The sequence below is a fragment of the Amblyomma mixtum genome, chromosome 2 (genome assembly GCF_055824585.1).
Source record: "Amblyomma mixtum isolate Tamu chromosome 2, ASM5582458v1, whole genome shotgun sequence".
Lineage (NCBI taxonomy): Eukaryota > Metazoa > Arthropoda > Arachnida > Ixodida > Ixodidae > Amblyomma > Amblyomma mixtum.
Genome location: NC_143013.1, coordinates 278,134,797 through 278,152,289, shown reverse-complemented (window position 1 = coordinate 278,152,289; position 17,493 = coordinate 278,134,797). Strand labels below are relative to the sequence as shown.

Below are 17,493 nucleotides of genomic sequence, written 5' to 3'. Positions count from 1 at the left end.
CTAAAAAAATGTGGATGTCCAAATAATTGCGACGATGTCGTGTGGAAGGCTGTTCCAGTCCGAGGCTGAGCGGGAAAGAATGAAGTGGCAAATGTTGTAGTGCGCGTATACGTGGCAGGGCAACTTGAAGGGGACAACTGATGCGAGGCGAAATACGTCCTGGAAGACTGATGTAGGGTGCCAGATGAAGTTAGCTGCAGTAAAACTTATGAAATAAACGCATGCTCGTGATTCGAAGGCAAAAAGCCAGGGATGTTAAGCCGGATTCTGCTTTGAATGATGATATGTTAACGTTGTATGAATAACAGGAGGGAATGAATCAAGTGCCTCGATTCTGTACAGATGGTAAGGAACATGTTAGATTTGCTTGATTAGGGTTCCAGATGACACAGGAATATTCCAGCTTATGGCGGACAAGTGATTTGTATGCCAGCAATTTTAGAGTTTGTTGCGTGTGGTGTAGATGACGTTTGAGGACGACTTCTGTTAGCAGATGATATGACTTTTGTGAAATGCGTGTTCCAGGTTAAATCATTGCTCAATATTACGCCAAGGTATTTTTAGGAATAAGTTAATTCAACCGTCACTTGCGAAATTACATATGGTAGGATAAGAGGATTAGGTTTGCGAGTAAAAGACACGATTTTGCCCTTACCGGGGTTAAGTTCCATCAGCCATTGATTGCACCAGTTTTGTACATAATTTAAGTCAGTTTGTAGAGCTAGTTGATCGGAAGGATTACGAAATATGCGATAAATAACAGTCATCGGCGAACATGCGGATGTTACTGGAGACACGAGTGGGTAGTTCGTCAGCCGCGGCTACCCTATCCCCGCAAACTTCTTGATCTCATCCACCAACCGAACTCGACCGTGGTGGCAGCGTTTCGATGGAGGCGAACCGCAAAAAAAAATGGCTGTGGTTTAGCTCTGGTTAAACCTGAAGGATTGCGAAAGCAACATCTACGCGTAGCCATATATTGTTGCGTGAGCTACGTTGCCCACAGTCTCGCCGTTTCGCGTGCTCTTGCACGACCATACTGCACATGCGCGAGGCAAGTGACGTCACTACGCACAGCTGGCGTGCCTCGCCGCGCGCGCTCGCCTTCCTTTTCTTAAAATGATCGGAGTGTAAAACGTTGACAACGCCAACGGCAATGAACAGAATGAACGCCGATGGCCTATGGCTTCAGTGCCGCGTTTCTGGCACAACCTTGCCAATGCCTGCAGCTCACGTCTCTCTCTCTCATGACCCCATGTACCTATAAGCACGATTCAGGCGTCCACTGACCCAGGGAGCCATTATGCGCACTTCCTTTCCTTAAAACGATCGGAGTGTAAAATGTGGTCAACGCCAACGCCAATGAACACAACGAACGCCGACAACCTATGGCTTCAGCGCCGCGTTTCTGGCACAGCGTTGTCAATGCCAACGCATGCAGCGCACACCTGTCACTACCGGCACTTAGCTTAAAGCATGGCTGAGGTGTCCACTGTTCCAAGAGGGCAGTTATGCGCCTTCCCTCTGGTTCAGGTGTCCACCGAGATGTGGACACCTCGCCATCACCCCCCCCCCTACATATATCCTGGCATAACAGAGCTAAGCGACTGCCTGTTTTATATACACCACAAACCACACAGATGGCGATGCGCAATCGGTACTGCTCATAAGAGAGGGAGAGATAGAGGGGAGAGTGTCGGCGAGGCGATGGTGGTGGTGATGTAAAACATTTATTTGTACTATATACAGAGGTATTGCTTGGACCGTGCCTGAAGGGCCCGGCCCTCACAATCACTAGGAGGGATCCCTAGTCCGGGACCCCTGTGGCCTCCGCGGCGGCCCGGGCTCTTGTCACCAGGGCTCGTTGGTCACGGAGAGTTGAGCAGCCGAGCAAGGCAGCCTCCCAGTCCTCTCGGGTGGGGTGGGGGGGGGGGGGGAAAGCAGGATTGGCAGGGCATGCCCACACCATGTGATACGTGTCCGCAAACACTTCCCCACAGTGTGGACACTCGCCTGAAAAGGCCGAATTGAAATGTTTGAGCACTGCCGGGCACAGTACCGTGTTGCTGTAGAGGCGAAGTAGCCAACGCTCCTCTGCCTTATTGAGGCCTTTACAGGGGGGTGGGTATCGGCCGTGAGCGTTTTGATACAGGAGAGAGATCTCCCGAAAAGTAATAGCCGGATTAAAATCAGGAGCCGGATCAGGCGGCGAGAGAGGCGATGCCCGGTGGTTAAGCGCGCGGGCGGTAGTGTCCGCTACCTTATTTCCATCTATCCCCGCATGTGCTGGGGCCCAGATGATGGTGCGCCGGGTTGGGAAATCCCGGTACTCACATCTGTGTAAAATTTGGGAAGCACGATCTGGAATTTGGCCCTGTTCAAAATTGCGGCAAGCTTCTCTTGAGTCGGTGATAATGACTCGGGACGCTGGATCCGCAGCTGCAAGTGCGATAGCAACTTCCTCCGCGAATGTAATGTTGGGGGCACGGAAGGTGAGGCCCTGAACTGGGTTGTTTTGGTGGACAACGGCAGCCGTGTACCAACCCCCATGGTGTGGACCTGCCGCGTCCGTGTAAAATACCCCTGGTCGAGCACCATACTGCTTGGAAATGGCCTCTGCTCGCGCGAGCCGGCGGCCATCATGGGCATCTTTTGTCGTGTTATTGGGGAGGGGGCGAACCTTTAGTGCAAAGCGCCAGGCCTCGGGCATGGATACCCGCTTCTCCTCTTGGGTTGTGTAATTGATGTGGAGGCGGGTCAGTAGGCGGCTACCCGCACGTGTTTTGCTTAACCGCAAGTATTGATTGCTGAGATGAGCCTCGCGCAGCTCCCCAAAGGTGTTCGTCATCCCCAGGCCGAGGAGACGTTGGCTGGATGTTGCAATTGGGAGGTCGAGAGCTCTCTTATAAATTTTTCGGAGAATCACTTCGAAAGCGTTCTCATCGCATTTGCGCAGGTGGAGGTACGGTGCCGAATACAGGATTCTACTGGTTACGAATGCATTGGCCAGCCGCAGGGCGTCTTTGCATCGCAACCCCCCTCGTTTGTTTGATACCCGGCGGACCATACGGCCCACCTGATCCCCCACCTTGCGGAGTTTCTTCAGCGTGGTGTCAATCTTGCGGTTCTTTTGTATGTAGAGTCGCAATACTCTGATTTCATCGTGTTCAGGTATCGGCCCACTAAGCAGGGAGAGGGCAATTTTGGTTGTGCACCTTGGATTGGGACGTATGTGCACGAATTCCGATATGCACACCGCTGCGGCCTTGAGGCGATGGAGAGCGCGCGGCGGCCCCGGCGCGCCAGCTGTGCGCCGTGTGACGGCACCCGCTCCTCGCTCATGCGCAGCTTGGCCTTTCCAGAGCTCCGCGAAATGTCTCGGCGGCTAGCGTAGTGTTGCTTTCGCAATAAAAGCGCCCGTGTGCTGTGCGATGCTACTGCACCTGAAAGATCCCCTGGGGGGTAAGTCAGTCCGGAGCCCTCCACTACGGCACTTCTTGCTTTCTTTTTTCACTCCCTCCTTTATCCTTTCCTTACGGCGCCGATCGGGAGTCCACCAAGGCGCGTGAGGGAGTTACTGCGCCATTTCCTTTCCTCAAAACTAACCAACAATCAAAACCAACCAATGCCCACGCTCACTGACACTCACTCGTGTACACACATTCATAATTTGCCTCCGCTCGCGACTACCAGAGAACGCCGGCGGTTGATGTATTTAAATGTCAAATATGAGGGAAAGTATACAGTGCAATCGAAATTATTCAACCACCGCACGATCTCAAAGGGCATCTTACTTTCGTTAGTTTGGGTCTGTGGTGAAAAAAAAAAGAAATGAATGCCCCAGCCTGCACCGCATGCACACTAAAAGCTAGGACATCTTACAGCGAAAAGGGCGACAGTGACATCGATGTGTTTGCCTTCGCTTGCGACGCAGCAACGACGTGAACTGTAATGATAATTCCTGCGCAGCCTGTGATTCTGAGCAGTAGCCTTTGACGGCGGCGGTCGGCGTCAATTGTGCGCTTTTGTTCCTTCTCTTCCCACTGTTGGAGAGCGTCGTATCTCAGCATTCACGTCAAGGGTATGAGAGCTGCCCTGGAAACGATACAAAAGTGCCAACAACCTCCTAAAGGTCGCATCTCTCATTGTATTCTACACAGACAACAAGACGCAAAGGCTCATGCCATTTCCCCAGAAAGGTTGAAAGCTGTAGCAAACAGAGGATTTATGTGAAGCGTAGCGCTGTAAAAGTCGCACAGAGCCCACGAAAATTCTTTGCGCTGTGCAATTAAGCTCTTAGTTGAGCAAAAGGGATGCGTTTATAAGTTACGCACTATATGAGGGGAAGTTTGCTCTTCGAGGTGCGGAAATGTGTACTATTGAGGAACCAGATTGCTTTCGAAATGCGGCGCACACATCGTTCTTATGAGCTCCAGAAACTTTGTCAAGCCTCAGGTTGTCTAAACAAAAGGAAGAAATTATGTATCAGCTGCATATTCGTAATAATGCTGTCATATACGTGGCGACGATGCCTGATGTGAGCATGAACACTGCGATGTCATCTGCTGTCAAAAAGGCGCCATTGCGGTGATTGCTGTGAAGCCCGCAGTGGGGAAAACATCACAGTGGGTTCAAGTGTCGAATACATTTCTGCCATTGCGTAGAGAATAAAAGAAGCGCGTACCCAGCTTCGGCTGAAGTTGTATCGGAGAAATGGGACTCAATTTTTCAATACCTTTACCACAAACACTCACAGCTACCACAGCTAGAGCAGTGTACAGCCTCAATTGCACTGTCAGTATGGGTACAATGCGGCGGACGTTTAGTGATTATGTGAAGTTCTCTGAACATCTAGTTTGAACGTACTTCTCGGACGAAAAGCAAGAACTACGGTTCTGCTCTCAGATAGTATTTGAGAAAGTCGCAGAAGATCTCATATATCCGTTTCGTTATTGTGTTGGAGGGAACAGTGTGATGGCTGCATACTCTATGGACCTTCTGCGCTAAGTTTTTTCCAAACCTTTGCCGCGGCGGTTGAATTTCTTTGGAGGAGAAATTCTAGAGGCCCGTGTACTGTGCGATGTCAGTGCACGTTAAAGAACCCCAGGTGGACGAAATTTCCGGAGCCCTCCACTACGGCGTCTCTCATAGCCTTAGTCGCTTTGGGACGTTAAACCCCATAAACTAAACTAACTAAACTAGCATCGAGCGTTCTGGCCTATTGCGCGAGCACCATGGTTATTTTTATTCTTAGCCGACCAGAACGGCGAACACGCTACGTCCTGTTAAACGGCATGCCCCACATAAAACATGGTAGAACAGGGAAATCAGAAATTGTGCGAGAGACTGTTATGCTGTATATCTAAAGAATCAAGACGGCCGGAACCGGATATCGCTATGCTATAGAGCATATAACAAGACTACTGATGACACGTTTTGCTGTGGAAGGGTACCATTATCTAAGTGTTCTGTTCATCACTCTGTGTCTGCGTGCCACACGTCTACTTCTTGTATAAACAGGAAGGTTATTTTCCTAATATTGCATATTCTTTGTAATTGCAGCAAAAATTTGCTGAAGTACAGGTCTTTATGATATGAAAGAGAACAAATGCTGCACATTCAAATATTCATTGGTCTACAATTAAGAGTGATAAGCACAGCTTGTCCTCTTTTCTATGTAGTTTTCCTATTGGCTTGTAGTGTCAATAATTATTTACAACTTTATAGAGAACCAAAAACAAGTCCTGTTTTTTGTGTGTCTGATGTTGCGGCACCTAGGTTGGAACTGTAAACCTTGATGCTGTGTGCCTTGTGTTAGGCTACGAAGGACGGGTGCAGTGCTGTACTATGGCCGCAGCTATCGGCGGCGCACTATGGCGATTCCGTGAGGGGTCGTGCTACTGCGACGGACTGCAATTTTGCAGCGCGTCTGTTTATGTCTGGAGTCTTTGCCCCGGTCCTCATTTCACGCTTTCCATTTTCTCTTCTATAGTCCCCGTCCTTTTCCACTAGTGTCGGCTAGCCAACCGGAACACCTTTCCAATTATCCTCCCTGCCATCCTTCTTCGTCTCGCATTCAACTCGCATCGTGTACATAATTCTAATTTTTCGCCGCAAAAGTTACAAGAAAATTCGCATTTTTCTTACTAACGAGAACGTGTGTAGAGTGCACCGGGTAAAAATTAAAGTTTTTTACTCTCTGTATGCGTTTTTTTTTGCTGCGTATATGATTTTTGCTTTCTGGCTAGAATCAAAGAAGCACCGGTTCCGATCGACTGGGAATACGAGTGACGAGGGCAGCTGCGACACTGACATTCGGATCGCAAATTTGGCGGCTTCGACTTCCTGCGCAGCATGTTTCGCAGCATATGCGCCGCCTCGTCACCGCATGCCCCGCTCGCATTCTAGTGGGCGTAGCTTCACTCCTCCACAGAACTATAGAATGGCATTGCTGACAGTCATTATTCGCTGTCGGGGGTAGGCACTTGGCAGAATCTGACTGTTACTCTTTTGCGGGTGAGCAGATGCATCTATGTTGTGTCCATTTTTTTTCTCTTCTCGCTTAGTAGTGACGGGTACTTGTTCCATAAAACCATGTCAACGGCTCCTAACAACTGTAGCAAATGCAATAAATACTTATTGAGAGTTTTCCAGATGATAACTTGATGTACAAAAAACTCGGAAGCATTGAACAGTACGGGTGAAGTTAACATAGAAAGAGGTTTACGACTGGGATGCCTCTTGTCGCATCTGTCCTTCGTAATATGTCGTTCGCGAGGACGGAAAGCATGCTAGAGGATAGTCGAACTGGTTTTATTTAGCACATAGTCTTCACAGCTAACGTAACAGTTTGTGCTTGTTGGTATATCAAGACGAAAGCGTGGAGCGTACGAGACGAAGACACGAGCTCTCGTGTGTCCCATGTGTCTTCCTTTCTTATGTCCTCGTCCCTTGGTGCACTGTACGCTTCAGTCGTCAAGGTCTACGCATAACGTACTCATAGTCTTCTAGTTGAGTGTAGGCGGATGATGTTGCACGAGCTACAACTCCTCTCAAAACTTTCCGTGGGGGGGGAGGGGGGGGGGGAGCCTGAAATACTGGTGTAAATTCAGTTTTACAAAAAATGACACCGGCTAAGCTGTTGCTTAACACGAAGGATACAGAATTAAGCTTTCCCCGTGGCGCAATATTCTGGGCACGGCAGGTTCGGAAATGTCCCCTTACGTTTGCGAGCAGCCCTGGACTGCCGCCGAGGATCAGTTTCATCATGAAGCCTATCGCATTCGCGTGTTGCTTCACGTATGGCTGTGTTAAGCCATTGGCTGTGCTTTCTTACACGCGCATGAGCACTCTGAATCTCGGCTACTGATTGCCGTTGGTCCGACGGTCACACGTCTGCAATGGTCGAGGTCCTGATAATGCTGTCTCACGCAGCATTATCCGTCACGCCACACCAAAGACCTCACGTCTGCCATGACTCCGAGGTCCTCTAGCAGGTTTTCAGGCGCGTCAATCGATCACTCCTGCATATAAACGGAATAAACTGCAGAACGGTGAGCAGGGCAAGCAGAAAAAAAAGAAACGCATGGACTGTGGCAGTGGAAAAAATCAACCGTATAATGCAGCTCTTCATAAGCATGCGTAATATACACCTGGAAACGAAGGAAGTCGAAGTACGATTCATAGACGCGTTTGAGCGGATCTGTTGTTGGCATTAAAAATCACTGACGCAGTAAGCGCATTGCCTCTATTTGTGTCCATGTTGAATTTTGTTACGGAGAAGCCCGGTTATTATTTTAAGACGACAACATAAATGCAATAGCATTAAAAGGTTTAGTAGAATCTGAGTAATCGACAGTTGAGAGCGGGCATAAAAATAGACAGCACGCTTCATTATGTGTTGAACCTGAGTTCTAAGAGTTAGTATTCACCAAACATACGCAATTTCCTTTCGATGTCGTTAGTTCAGAAGCTTATGTGAGGCTGTGCATGCTAACATCGGCGACACTTAGTGAAACGTTGGTAGACGCATAGAGTGAAATTACCTTCGCCACTTCTCACCTATAACTTAAAACTACGCGAAGAACAGGCTGCTGTCTTTGTTTTCAACAGATCGTAATGTGCAGCTGCTGTTTACTGTGCACAAGACGACCTTATGCACAAAAACCTAAGAAAAAAACAACGACTCGTAGTTGCGAAGTACTGGGCGTCAAGTGAATATGTTCGTGACAACTTTTCGACTAAAAATGCCATTTCAAGCACTCGATTTATTCTTTAAGGCTCACCGGAGATTCTATGCAAAAGAACATGAAAACCAAATAATGAAACCTTGCGCCAAACACCAAAACGTCTGATTAAAATTCCAGCGGTATTCACATGCCAGTTGTCTGCTTAAATGGCTGTCCTTTCCTACCATGAACCGTCTGCTCTGGTGATATAGGCCTGTCTGCGGATCGGTTCCCATTTTAGAAGTCTGAAGTCTGATTCCTGGTATATTCGTGTTTATTGCTGCACTTGTGGTTGAGGCAGTCAGAAACTATACTGAACAAAGTTACCCCGTGAATTACATGTTAAGTGATTTTTTTAAAACACTGCTTCCCGTTTGGTCCGCTTGCTCGAGGATGAATGGTTAAACCTTTTGCGGTCAGTGCTGAAAAGGAGGAATGGTTGTAGTCAACCAATTCGTCTCTAGCAAGGCTGACCTCTCGCTCCCTATTTGCTCATTTGCATTAAGTGTGTAAGCCAATCATAATTTTATACAAGGTGTTTTTAAATCAGCCTTACTCGGAAAGATGCCACTGAGCGCGACTTGTTGCGGTTTAGGTCATCTGCGCTGCCTGAAACCTAAGAATTAATCTTTCAGTTCATGACGTCTGTTAATGCGCAACTTCACACGGAGGGGGGTTTCATTCCTGTTCCTCAGTAGCCAATAATTTCGTCTGCTTGTGAACTGCTCATTGCTTGGCATCGACTGTTCATGCTTGTTTATGACATCTTTTGCAGTGGTGGCCAGGTATTCGATGCAGACGTCAGTATATGCCGTTCTATGAGAAGACAGTGCAGAATACTGCGATATGGAACCGATTATAGCCATATCGCTGTGAGGCAAAGAAATTCTCAGCTCACTTCCTTGCATTAGCGGGGAACAGACGGCGTGAAGTCAATTGGCTGCGTGGCAATGGTAGTGCTACGCCGTTGCTTGTTTGTTACCTTGGTCTTCGTCTTCGTGCTGCTACTTGCGGAGTTCCTGTTTTTCATGGGCCCACAGTGGCAAAAACATTATAAAGTACGTATATCAAGTGGCCATAATAGTGGCACATTGCTTGTGTACAGCGCTTCGCATTGAAACTTCTTGTGTTGGAAAACCCGGGAGCGAGATCTCTCACCTGTCTCTTACAGACCTTGGAAACGTGGCTTTCTTCAGGTTTTGAGAAGCTGAGTGGTCCTGGTAAGTTGTCACTGACCGTATTTGAAGTGCATAAGAGAAGCAACAGGAGTGGTAGTTTCTCAAAGCTGGCGGCTCATGGTGCACGGCTGAACAAATCGACCGGACGTCTTTGCCCTTTATTACCACCTAATTTGGGTAAGTCTGCGAATGACCGCGACAACTTATTTGTTGAGTAGAATATCTGTACATGGTAAAGCAAGACTACGCAAAGCGCGACATTCCATGTTGTCCCGCATGGACATAAACATCATTAGTGCAATGTGCGTGCAAGCAGCTCCTGGCAGGAAGAAGCAGCTTAGCACAAAAAAAGTTTCAATTTATGATGAAAAACAAAACTAAAATATTCACAGCGCATACTATCCCGAACTAACTATCCAGCACTCCATCTTGGAACAAGCTCGCATCGCATTCCGAGCCCTACAACCCAAATGTTGCGGAGACATCTTGCAGCAGAGAATAGACACCTGCAGCGTCCGCTGCTCTAGAAAAAGCAAAGACACCATTTTAGGATTTGACGCAGCAACGGTTCTGTTATAGCAGGCTGATATGATTATGTCATTTTTCCCTCTCTGCTAGAAGCCTCAGCCAAGTTGTGCACTCAGGCTGTTCCGGATTTATTTTCCAGTCGGGTACTTGCCTATAAAGACAGACGTCCCATCACTGCAAGCAATGCATAAGGATTTTCCAGAAATAACGGAGGGTGGTCGCTACCACCCGAAAGAGTGTACTTCAAGAAACCGTGTTGCCATCATAGTTCCGTACCGAGATCTAGCGGAGCATCTGAAAATTTTCATCTATAACATACACCGCTTTCTCTCCAAGCAGCAGATCGACTACGGTATCTTTGTGATCGAGCAGGTAAATCCTAATAAATGCCGCATCACACTCTATAATAGCCGGTCAATATTTCGTACCTTTCCTCTTATGGCTTTTACTGATGACAGAAAATTTATTAGGGAATCATTTTTGATAAGAAATCATTCAGAATAAAGTTCAACAGAAGATAACTACTTGCTGCCGATAAGATCCGTACTCACAACCTCCGCAAGCCGCGTATGGTGCTCTACCAACCGAGCTGCTGCGGCGTCTGTATCGCCCTCCAGTTTAGAAAGTGTTCACTGCTGAATTCGAATCGTGCATTTGGCATTTTCCTGTTTCCTGCGGAAGGGTATTCCAGTGACAGATCGCGATCGGGGATCACTTGTCCCAGTGGCAGATCGGGAGCAGTCATCTTGCCAGGATTACTTCTTAGTTCATCATTTGTTAAATGTAGGCTAACCTTAAGAGCCTTCATTAGCGCCGCACCCAACCATAACGGTGGACATGGGATGTCCTATTGTACCGAAATTGTCACGGGGAGATTTCAAATTCGCTTACTCATCAGATGAATGCCAACCAAAGTCGAGGGCGAGACAGCCGTCATCGAGCTCGGTTGGTATAGCACCGTGAGGGACTTGAGGAGGTCGTGAGTTCGGATCCCACAGGCGAGATTTGATTGTCTTCTCTTCTGGTTTCTTCTAAATTAGCTTGTATTTAGAAGAATTCGCCGGCTATTTTCTGTAACAACAAAGGCCGTAATCAAAATAATATAAAAAGCAATCTCCCGTGTGGCTCCCACAGCCTCGAAGACTGTAGACATCCTAGCACTGAGAAGTTATAATAAAAATACACAATCTCATGACTGAAGTGCCGGATCTGTTTGAGTATTTAAGATCATATCGAAGTGATTGCATTATTTCTTTTGCAAATTCAACAAATAATATAACTACTTAGGCCTTGCACATCCTCTGAACTTAACGGAAAAGGTATGGAAACCTTCAAGATTAGCATAAGGATCATATCATTTGAGACAAAAGAATAGACGGAGATGGGCAGGGTCGAGGATTTTACTGGGATGGATGCCGCAAAGAACAAGCTCAGCTTTCTGGGCAATAGCTTTTGGTTGTGAGGCAACTACAGAATATTGTAAGGTGATGCTGATTGCTGGGTATGGTGCAACTATCTGATACGTAACAAAATCTTACTCTTAAAGTGTGCCCCGCGCTCGCACGGAGTAGTTAAGACTGTCGGTTGGAACCAATGTTCTTATCCAGTCTAAGATATGCCAATAAATGCCGTCTACACATAACTTGTGGTTGAAAAAATTCGCCTGTGCAGAATTTTTGGTATGTCTTTGCTGAGTGATAATTAGAGATCAGTCAGAAAATGGAAGAGGTTGAGAGATACTGTAATGTCAAATACGAAAGTTCATTTCTTGTAGCCACAGGATAATACTATAATTCCCGCAATTCTTATTCTTCTCCCCGGACTTAGACACGGCGGTCTTGGTTCACCTTTACCTAGTTGGCGGACACGTGGCCTTGGTGGCCAGTCATAAGACCTGCTTGATGACACGTACTTTGTAGTAATAGAGTCCTTCTCTGTGTGTACGTCAAGTTTAGCAGAGAACCGAGCTCCTAAGCCCATAATTAGTGAGCATTCTAAGTAATGCCTATCATCCTATCAGTACAGAAAGCTTTTTTTGCTGTACAAAAATAAGATGGATAGAATATTTGTAAAAGCTGCGGTACTAAGCTCAGTTTCACTTGTTGACGTACCTGTTATAAATTACAAAGTCGCAAATCCTATTCCTATTCCCTATGTAGTTGAAAGGTTCTTGTGCACAGACAACATTAGTCAGACTGCTGCTATACCTTCTAGAAGTTTAAGTCGTGGAACTGATAACTTCGCAACCGTAATGGTTTACGTACACCTGTGCCTTTTCGTGTGTAGATCGACACTAAGCTTGCTAGGTAGGCACCGGAAACGTTAATATGTGCTGTTTAGCTTTGCTTGTTACATGAATAACGATTAAGGTGTGCATTATTATGTACGCTTAGAAGACGCTCATTTTTCACCATCTGATCGGTCGACCACCCAATTCGTGCGCAAAAGTTTTGTAGCTTAGCATCGTAAGCATTTCACAAAATAGCACCTGGAAATCCCGAATCCAAGCAGGGCCAAAATACCGAAAAAATACTGAAATATTAGTTTGTAATCTGATTTTTTATGTCTTGTAATTGCTTACTTATTTAATGTCCTATACAGCCCATAAAATGTACTTTAGAGAGGCGAAATCGGCGTAATTTTCTGCTGCCAAGAACACCGGCAAATTTGTCTCTAAAACTGCTTCACCTAGCCGACGCATTTAGTTTTGAACAGGGTTCGCACTCACGCAACAAGTACTCAGTGTTCCTCTGCGTTGCAGAAAATACTTGCTGAAGTCTTTAATTTTGTACACAGAAGCCTGCGCCACTACCACGCGCTACCGCGATTATAGCCTTTATTTGGACTCTAAATAATGAGTGTCACTTAAAAAAATACGTCATCGAGCATGGTGCCGACATGTCAAGGGACATAGAAGTGCGTTTATTTCAGGACCCCGGCCGCCTTTCGGTGTTTTCAGAAGCATTGAAAAACTTGACAATGGTACATGTTAAGGGACATAAAAGGGTGTTTATTTGAGAAGTCTGAGCGCCTTTCGGTGTTTTCTGAAGCATTGAAAAACTTGATAAAGATAGAGGTCGGTCACGTCTCGAAATTTTACTGGAGTAGTATGCTTTCCTTCTCCTCTGGGGCCCGTGTCCTGTTTTCACTGGCTTCTCTCATGCTCCTGCCGCTGTACGCTAATTACGCTAATTCCAAGATCCTACATGCGGGAAGAATATCCTGCCGCTTGTTGCGAATATTGGGAAGAACTTAACACCAAACCCACTTGAAATGAAATAATAAATTTCAAGCTCCACTAAAGCCTATGTTAACTGCTCTGTCCTCATAATTTTAGCTAGCGCAACTAGCGTAAGCATAGTACCAATCCATACATCAATAGTTCCCGTATGTGGCTTGACCAAAGCTCTACATAAAAAACATCTACGTGAATAGAGGCCAAAACTAAAGAATGAAAAATGTAGTGGTAATTAATTTGAAATTATGGTTGCGCTAAGGGACAGAATCGAAACAGAAAAGAACACAGGAATAAATTGTGCTGTTCTAAGCACTACTAGAACTCTCCTAGATTTATTCCTATCATTGTGCATCATTCCGTTTGATAGGTTTTCCGGGAATAGCTATGTAGAGCACTCAAATTAAAGCGACATGATAATCTGTTTTTGTCGTATTCGAATTAGAAGGCAAGCTGAAGAGATATTCACCAGATACGCGGACCGCATTGATGCATGATTAGGCATTGAGCGCGGCGGGAGAAGCCTGTCCGTGTGTCTTGCGCCAGCATAGCGCAGTAAAGGGATTGCCTCGAAGGCATAAAATATTCAGCTAAGGTTATAGATGTTTTCTAGAGCCTGCTTACAGCGCAATATTCTTTCCAGGGCGACCGCGCAGGCTTCAACCGAGCCAAGCTTTTCAACGTAGGGTTCGTGGAATCACTGGCGTTGTATGACTATGAGTGCTTTGTTTTCCATGATGTGGACCTTTTACCAGTGCACGATCACAACCTGTACACGTGCCCGTTCCAACCGCGTCACATGTGCGTCACCATAGACAATCATACGGGGTGAGACTTTTTCAGTCAGCGGCCATTAAAATCCTTTCTTGCATTGAATTCTGGAGCGCGGCAGACCTGAATAAAACTTCATCAAGTATTGAAGGGCATGGGAAATAGTAAAAATTTATTTCCTTGGGACTGTCATTACCAAACCCATGTATATTGTTCATTATTCACCTAGCCAATTTGCGGCTTGTCATTATATACAGTTTATGTACTTAATAAGCTGGAAAGGTCTTGCGAAAGAGAGTGGTTTTGCGAAAAGCAGGTGAAAATGTTCCGCTCTATGTAGACAAACATGTTTTAAACATTGGTTACACATGCACCTACAAGCTAAAGATATGAATCTAATAGAGGGCTTTTACACACTGCTGCGAGTTTTCAATTTCTTATTCTCTGAGCTACAGTTCATGAATCAGCGAAACACACAGTGTTTATAAATAGCGTCTTTCTTTGACAGGGTTTATTATCCTGATATATTCGGCGGTGTGAGCGCCCTTACGAAGGAGCATATGTTGAGAACTAACGGCTTTTCAAATGCTTACTGGGGCTGGGGAGCCGAGGACGATGATATGTCGCTGAGGTGAGTATTCCCAGCTTGACGTAGTAGCTATTTATTTATTACCAGCTCAAAGGCTCCCTTGAAGGGGTATTACATGAGAGAGTGGGTTTCAGGACATAGCATTGCTTCGATTGATGACTGGATTAGCGATGGGTCAGTATGGAGCTCGACGTCGTTGGGCAAGCCATTCCATTCTTTTGCAGTGAGTACAAAAAATGAAGACAGATGTGCGGATGTGCGGGCAGGCGCAGGTTAGGTGGTCTTTTTATGGTTTGTGCGCTGGAGGTGCCAGGGATGATAATAGACTCGTGCGGAACATGATAATAGAATTGGTGATAAAGACACAGTCTTGCGATGTGATGTCGGTTAGTTAAATTTATGAGACGAGCATTGCATTTTAGTTGACACTTTCATTATAAGAATAAGCAAATAAGCAGAGAAGGTTAACCTAGCGGCGCGGTTTTGAATTGCTTCTAGAGTATTAGACAGATTATTTTGATTAAGGTCCTAAATAGCGCTTTCATAGTCTAATGTGGGCCGTATAAATCTTACATAGGCTAATGATTACAACGATGGTGTTGCTAGATGTACTTTTCGCCGAAAATATCCGAGAATGCGATTTGTTTTTTTGAGAATTGTGCTACGTGGTATGTTCACTTAAGATCATGCGTTACATAAATGTTTAGGTACTTATATGCTGTTGCAGCAACGATTTCTGGGTTAGCAACAAAGTACTTTGAGTATGGTTCAGAGTGCCGCCTGTGAAAGGAAAGTAGAGAGGTTTTTTTCACCTTAAGAGAAATTATACGTTTATTGCACCGAGATAATATGCAGTCTATGTCCAATTGAAGAATATGGTGATCAGTGTTAGTAATTATAGGGCGGTGAACAACACAGTCATACGCAAATAAGCAAGTGCCACTTGGTAGGTCATTTATATAAATAGCTCTAGTCTGAACCCTTTATAAATTGGGTGTGTTTATATGTGTTTCGGTCGTGCGAGCGCTTTCTGTAAATATAAAGTATTATGCAGGCCTAGTAATTCTTTTGGTGGTCTGTATAGGCTATTACTTCCAAGAACGAGTTGTGCGACTGGCGTTGGCTGTCGTTTTGTGCTGTTCGTACTGTCGGTGCTTAGCAATGTTCAGAAACATATGAACTCTTCAGCGCTTAGAGCATAGTCAACAAGATTTTTTCTTTTGCTCCCAGAATGTTAATTAAGATGCTTATTTTGAACTGATTAGAAAAATAGAAAATAAGGATTGCTCAATTCACTTCACCACATTCCTTTCTCAAATCTTAGGTTGAGAAGACTGGGTTTAAAAATCTACAGAAGGCCTTCCGACATTGCAAGATACGTCTCCTTGCCGCATGTCAAAACCACTATTAGCGACAACAAAAAGTGAGCATTTCAAGAGCGGTGGTTAATATTCGCGAATTAATCGATCCACTTTACTAGCTTTCTCTACACTTCGAAAAGCCAACATGATCATAGATAGAGCGCTAGGCACACAAGGAGAAAGAAAACAAGAGATGAAGGCTATTAATGCACACCCTTTGTAGAAAGTTTAGATCCCACTGGGTTTGCTTGACTGCCACGTTGCATGGCTTGCATTGCCGTCATTCTAAATCTTTTGAAGACAAAAGCTTGCTTGCTTTTCAGGCAGCGCAAGTGAGTTTGTGAGGAACTGTTTGCAATGGGCGTGACTGTGTAGTCTTGAAGAACGAGTTTGGGATTCTGTCACCAAGAGATACCCCATGAGAGGCATGAGTACATGCACGAGAAACAAAATATTCATGCTTTTTTGATCATGCACCCCTTTCACCGTGTACGCTGCCACCAACTTGAGGTCTGACGAGTGAAGCAGAAAATGACTGTGCCCACCTGCACTCAACCACTCTATTCCCTTTTCCGCTGAATAAGCGCAGTCTCATGCCATTGCAGCGCGAGACGAAATCTTAACAGCTTTTGCTTGCATGCACGCACGCATAATAACACGCAGATGTTTTCAATGGATATGCGCAACCTTAACACGTGTACATGCATCCTTTATGCAAGAGCCATTTCGTATTTCTTTTTCAGCCTGCTCCTGCTCGATAAATCCAGTTCACGTCACAGAACAGATGGCCTCAACAGCCTGAAATATAGAAGATTGGATATACACTTAACCAAACTATACACATGGATAAAAGTTAATCTGACGGACGCTGAAGAGCGCTGAATGAAACGTATATCCCGCTGTCTACTTCACTGCCACGAATGACAGGCAGCGCTGACACGGCAGGAGAAAGCGTGCTGTGAAATAAAGGTGAAAGAAACAGGGACTTTGAAAAAAATGTATTGGTCAACCTAGAAACATAATATGCGTTCAAAAAATTCCCGTGTTCAACTGACGGACGTAAAAGACTCATTATACTTTCCCTTTCCCTTTCACTTTCACTTTACCTTTAAGATCACCTGCATAGGGTGGTACATAACCGGTGGATTAATATATTCATAAATAAAAATACAAGCCACTGCCTTGAAATATAGGTGGTTACAGCATCTAAAAATGCAGATAGGCCCGTGATGGCGGCGACATCAGTAGGAGTAGATGCAAGAGTACAGCAAATACCCAACTATATTCACACGAAAGAAATACACATTGTATTTAAAGCCGCGTTTGGATTGGATTGGATTGTAAAACGTTTATTGCCAACAGTCTGAAGGGCATATAGGCCCCCCGCCTAAACGACGGCCAGAAGGTCTTGGCTCCTGGCGGCGTCTTCGGCCAGTTGGACGACTTTTGTTTGAGTCTCCGGATCGGAGCTGAGTAGGAGAGCCTCCCATTGTTCAAGTGACTTTATTTTTTGTCCCTCCAGGGGGGCAAAAGGGCATTTCCAGATAATATGGTTGAGATCCGCTTTGGCCTTACATTGCTTACACTCGTTTGAATATTGTCC

General features: G+C 45.6%; 1 protein-coding gene across 1 annotated transcript; it reads left to right on the top strand.

Moving 5' to 3' along the window:
* Positions 1 to 4,528: 4,528 nt before the first annotated feature.
* LOC149364090 (beta-1,4-N-acetylgalactosaminyltransferase bre-4-like) lies at positions 4,529 to 16,853 on the top strand. Its single transcript, XM_089568635.1, has 6 exons — positions 4,529 to 4,537; positions 10,025 to 10,306; positions 13,813 to 13,997; positions 14,449 to 14,571; positions 15,854 to 15,952; positions 16,634 to 16,853. The coding sequence occupies exons 1-6, from the start codon at positions 4,529 to 4,531 to the stop codon at positions 16,770 to 16,772; spliced, it is 837 nt and encodes a 278-aa protein (XP_089424761.1). The 3' UTR covers positions 16,773 to 16,853.
* Positions 16,854 to 17,493: the final 640 nt, after the last annotated feature.

Excerpts from the sequence above, each read along its gene's own strand:
- LOC149364090 (XM_089568635.1), top strand. Across the intron at positions 10,307-13,812 it reads GTATCTTTGTGATCGAGCAG|GGCGACCGCGCAGGCTTCAA; the intron begins GTAAATCCTAAT and ends TATTCTTTCCAG. Across the intron at positions 14,572-15,853 it reads GACGATGATATGTCGCTGAG|GTTGAGAAGACTGGGTTTAA; the intron begins GTGAGTATTCCC and ends CTCAAATCTTAG.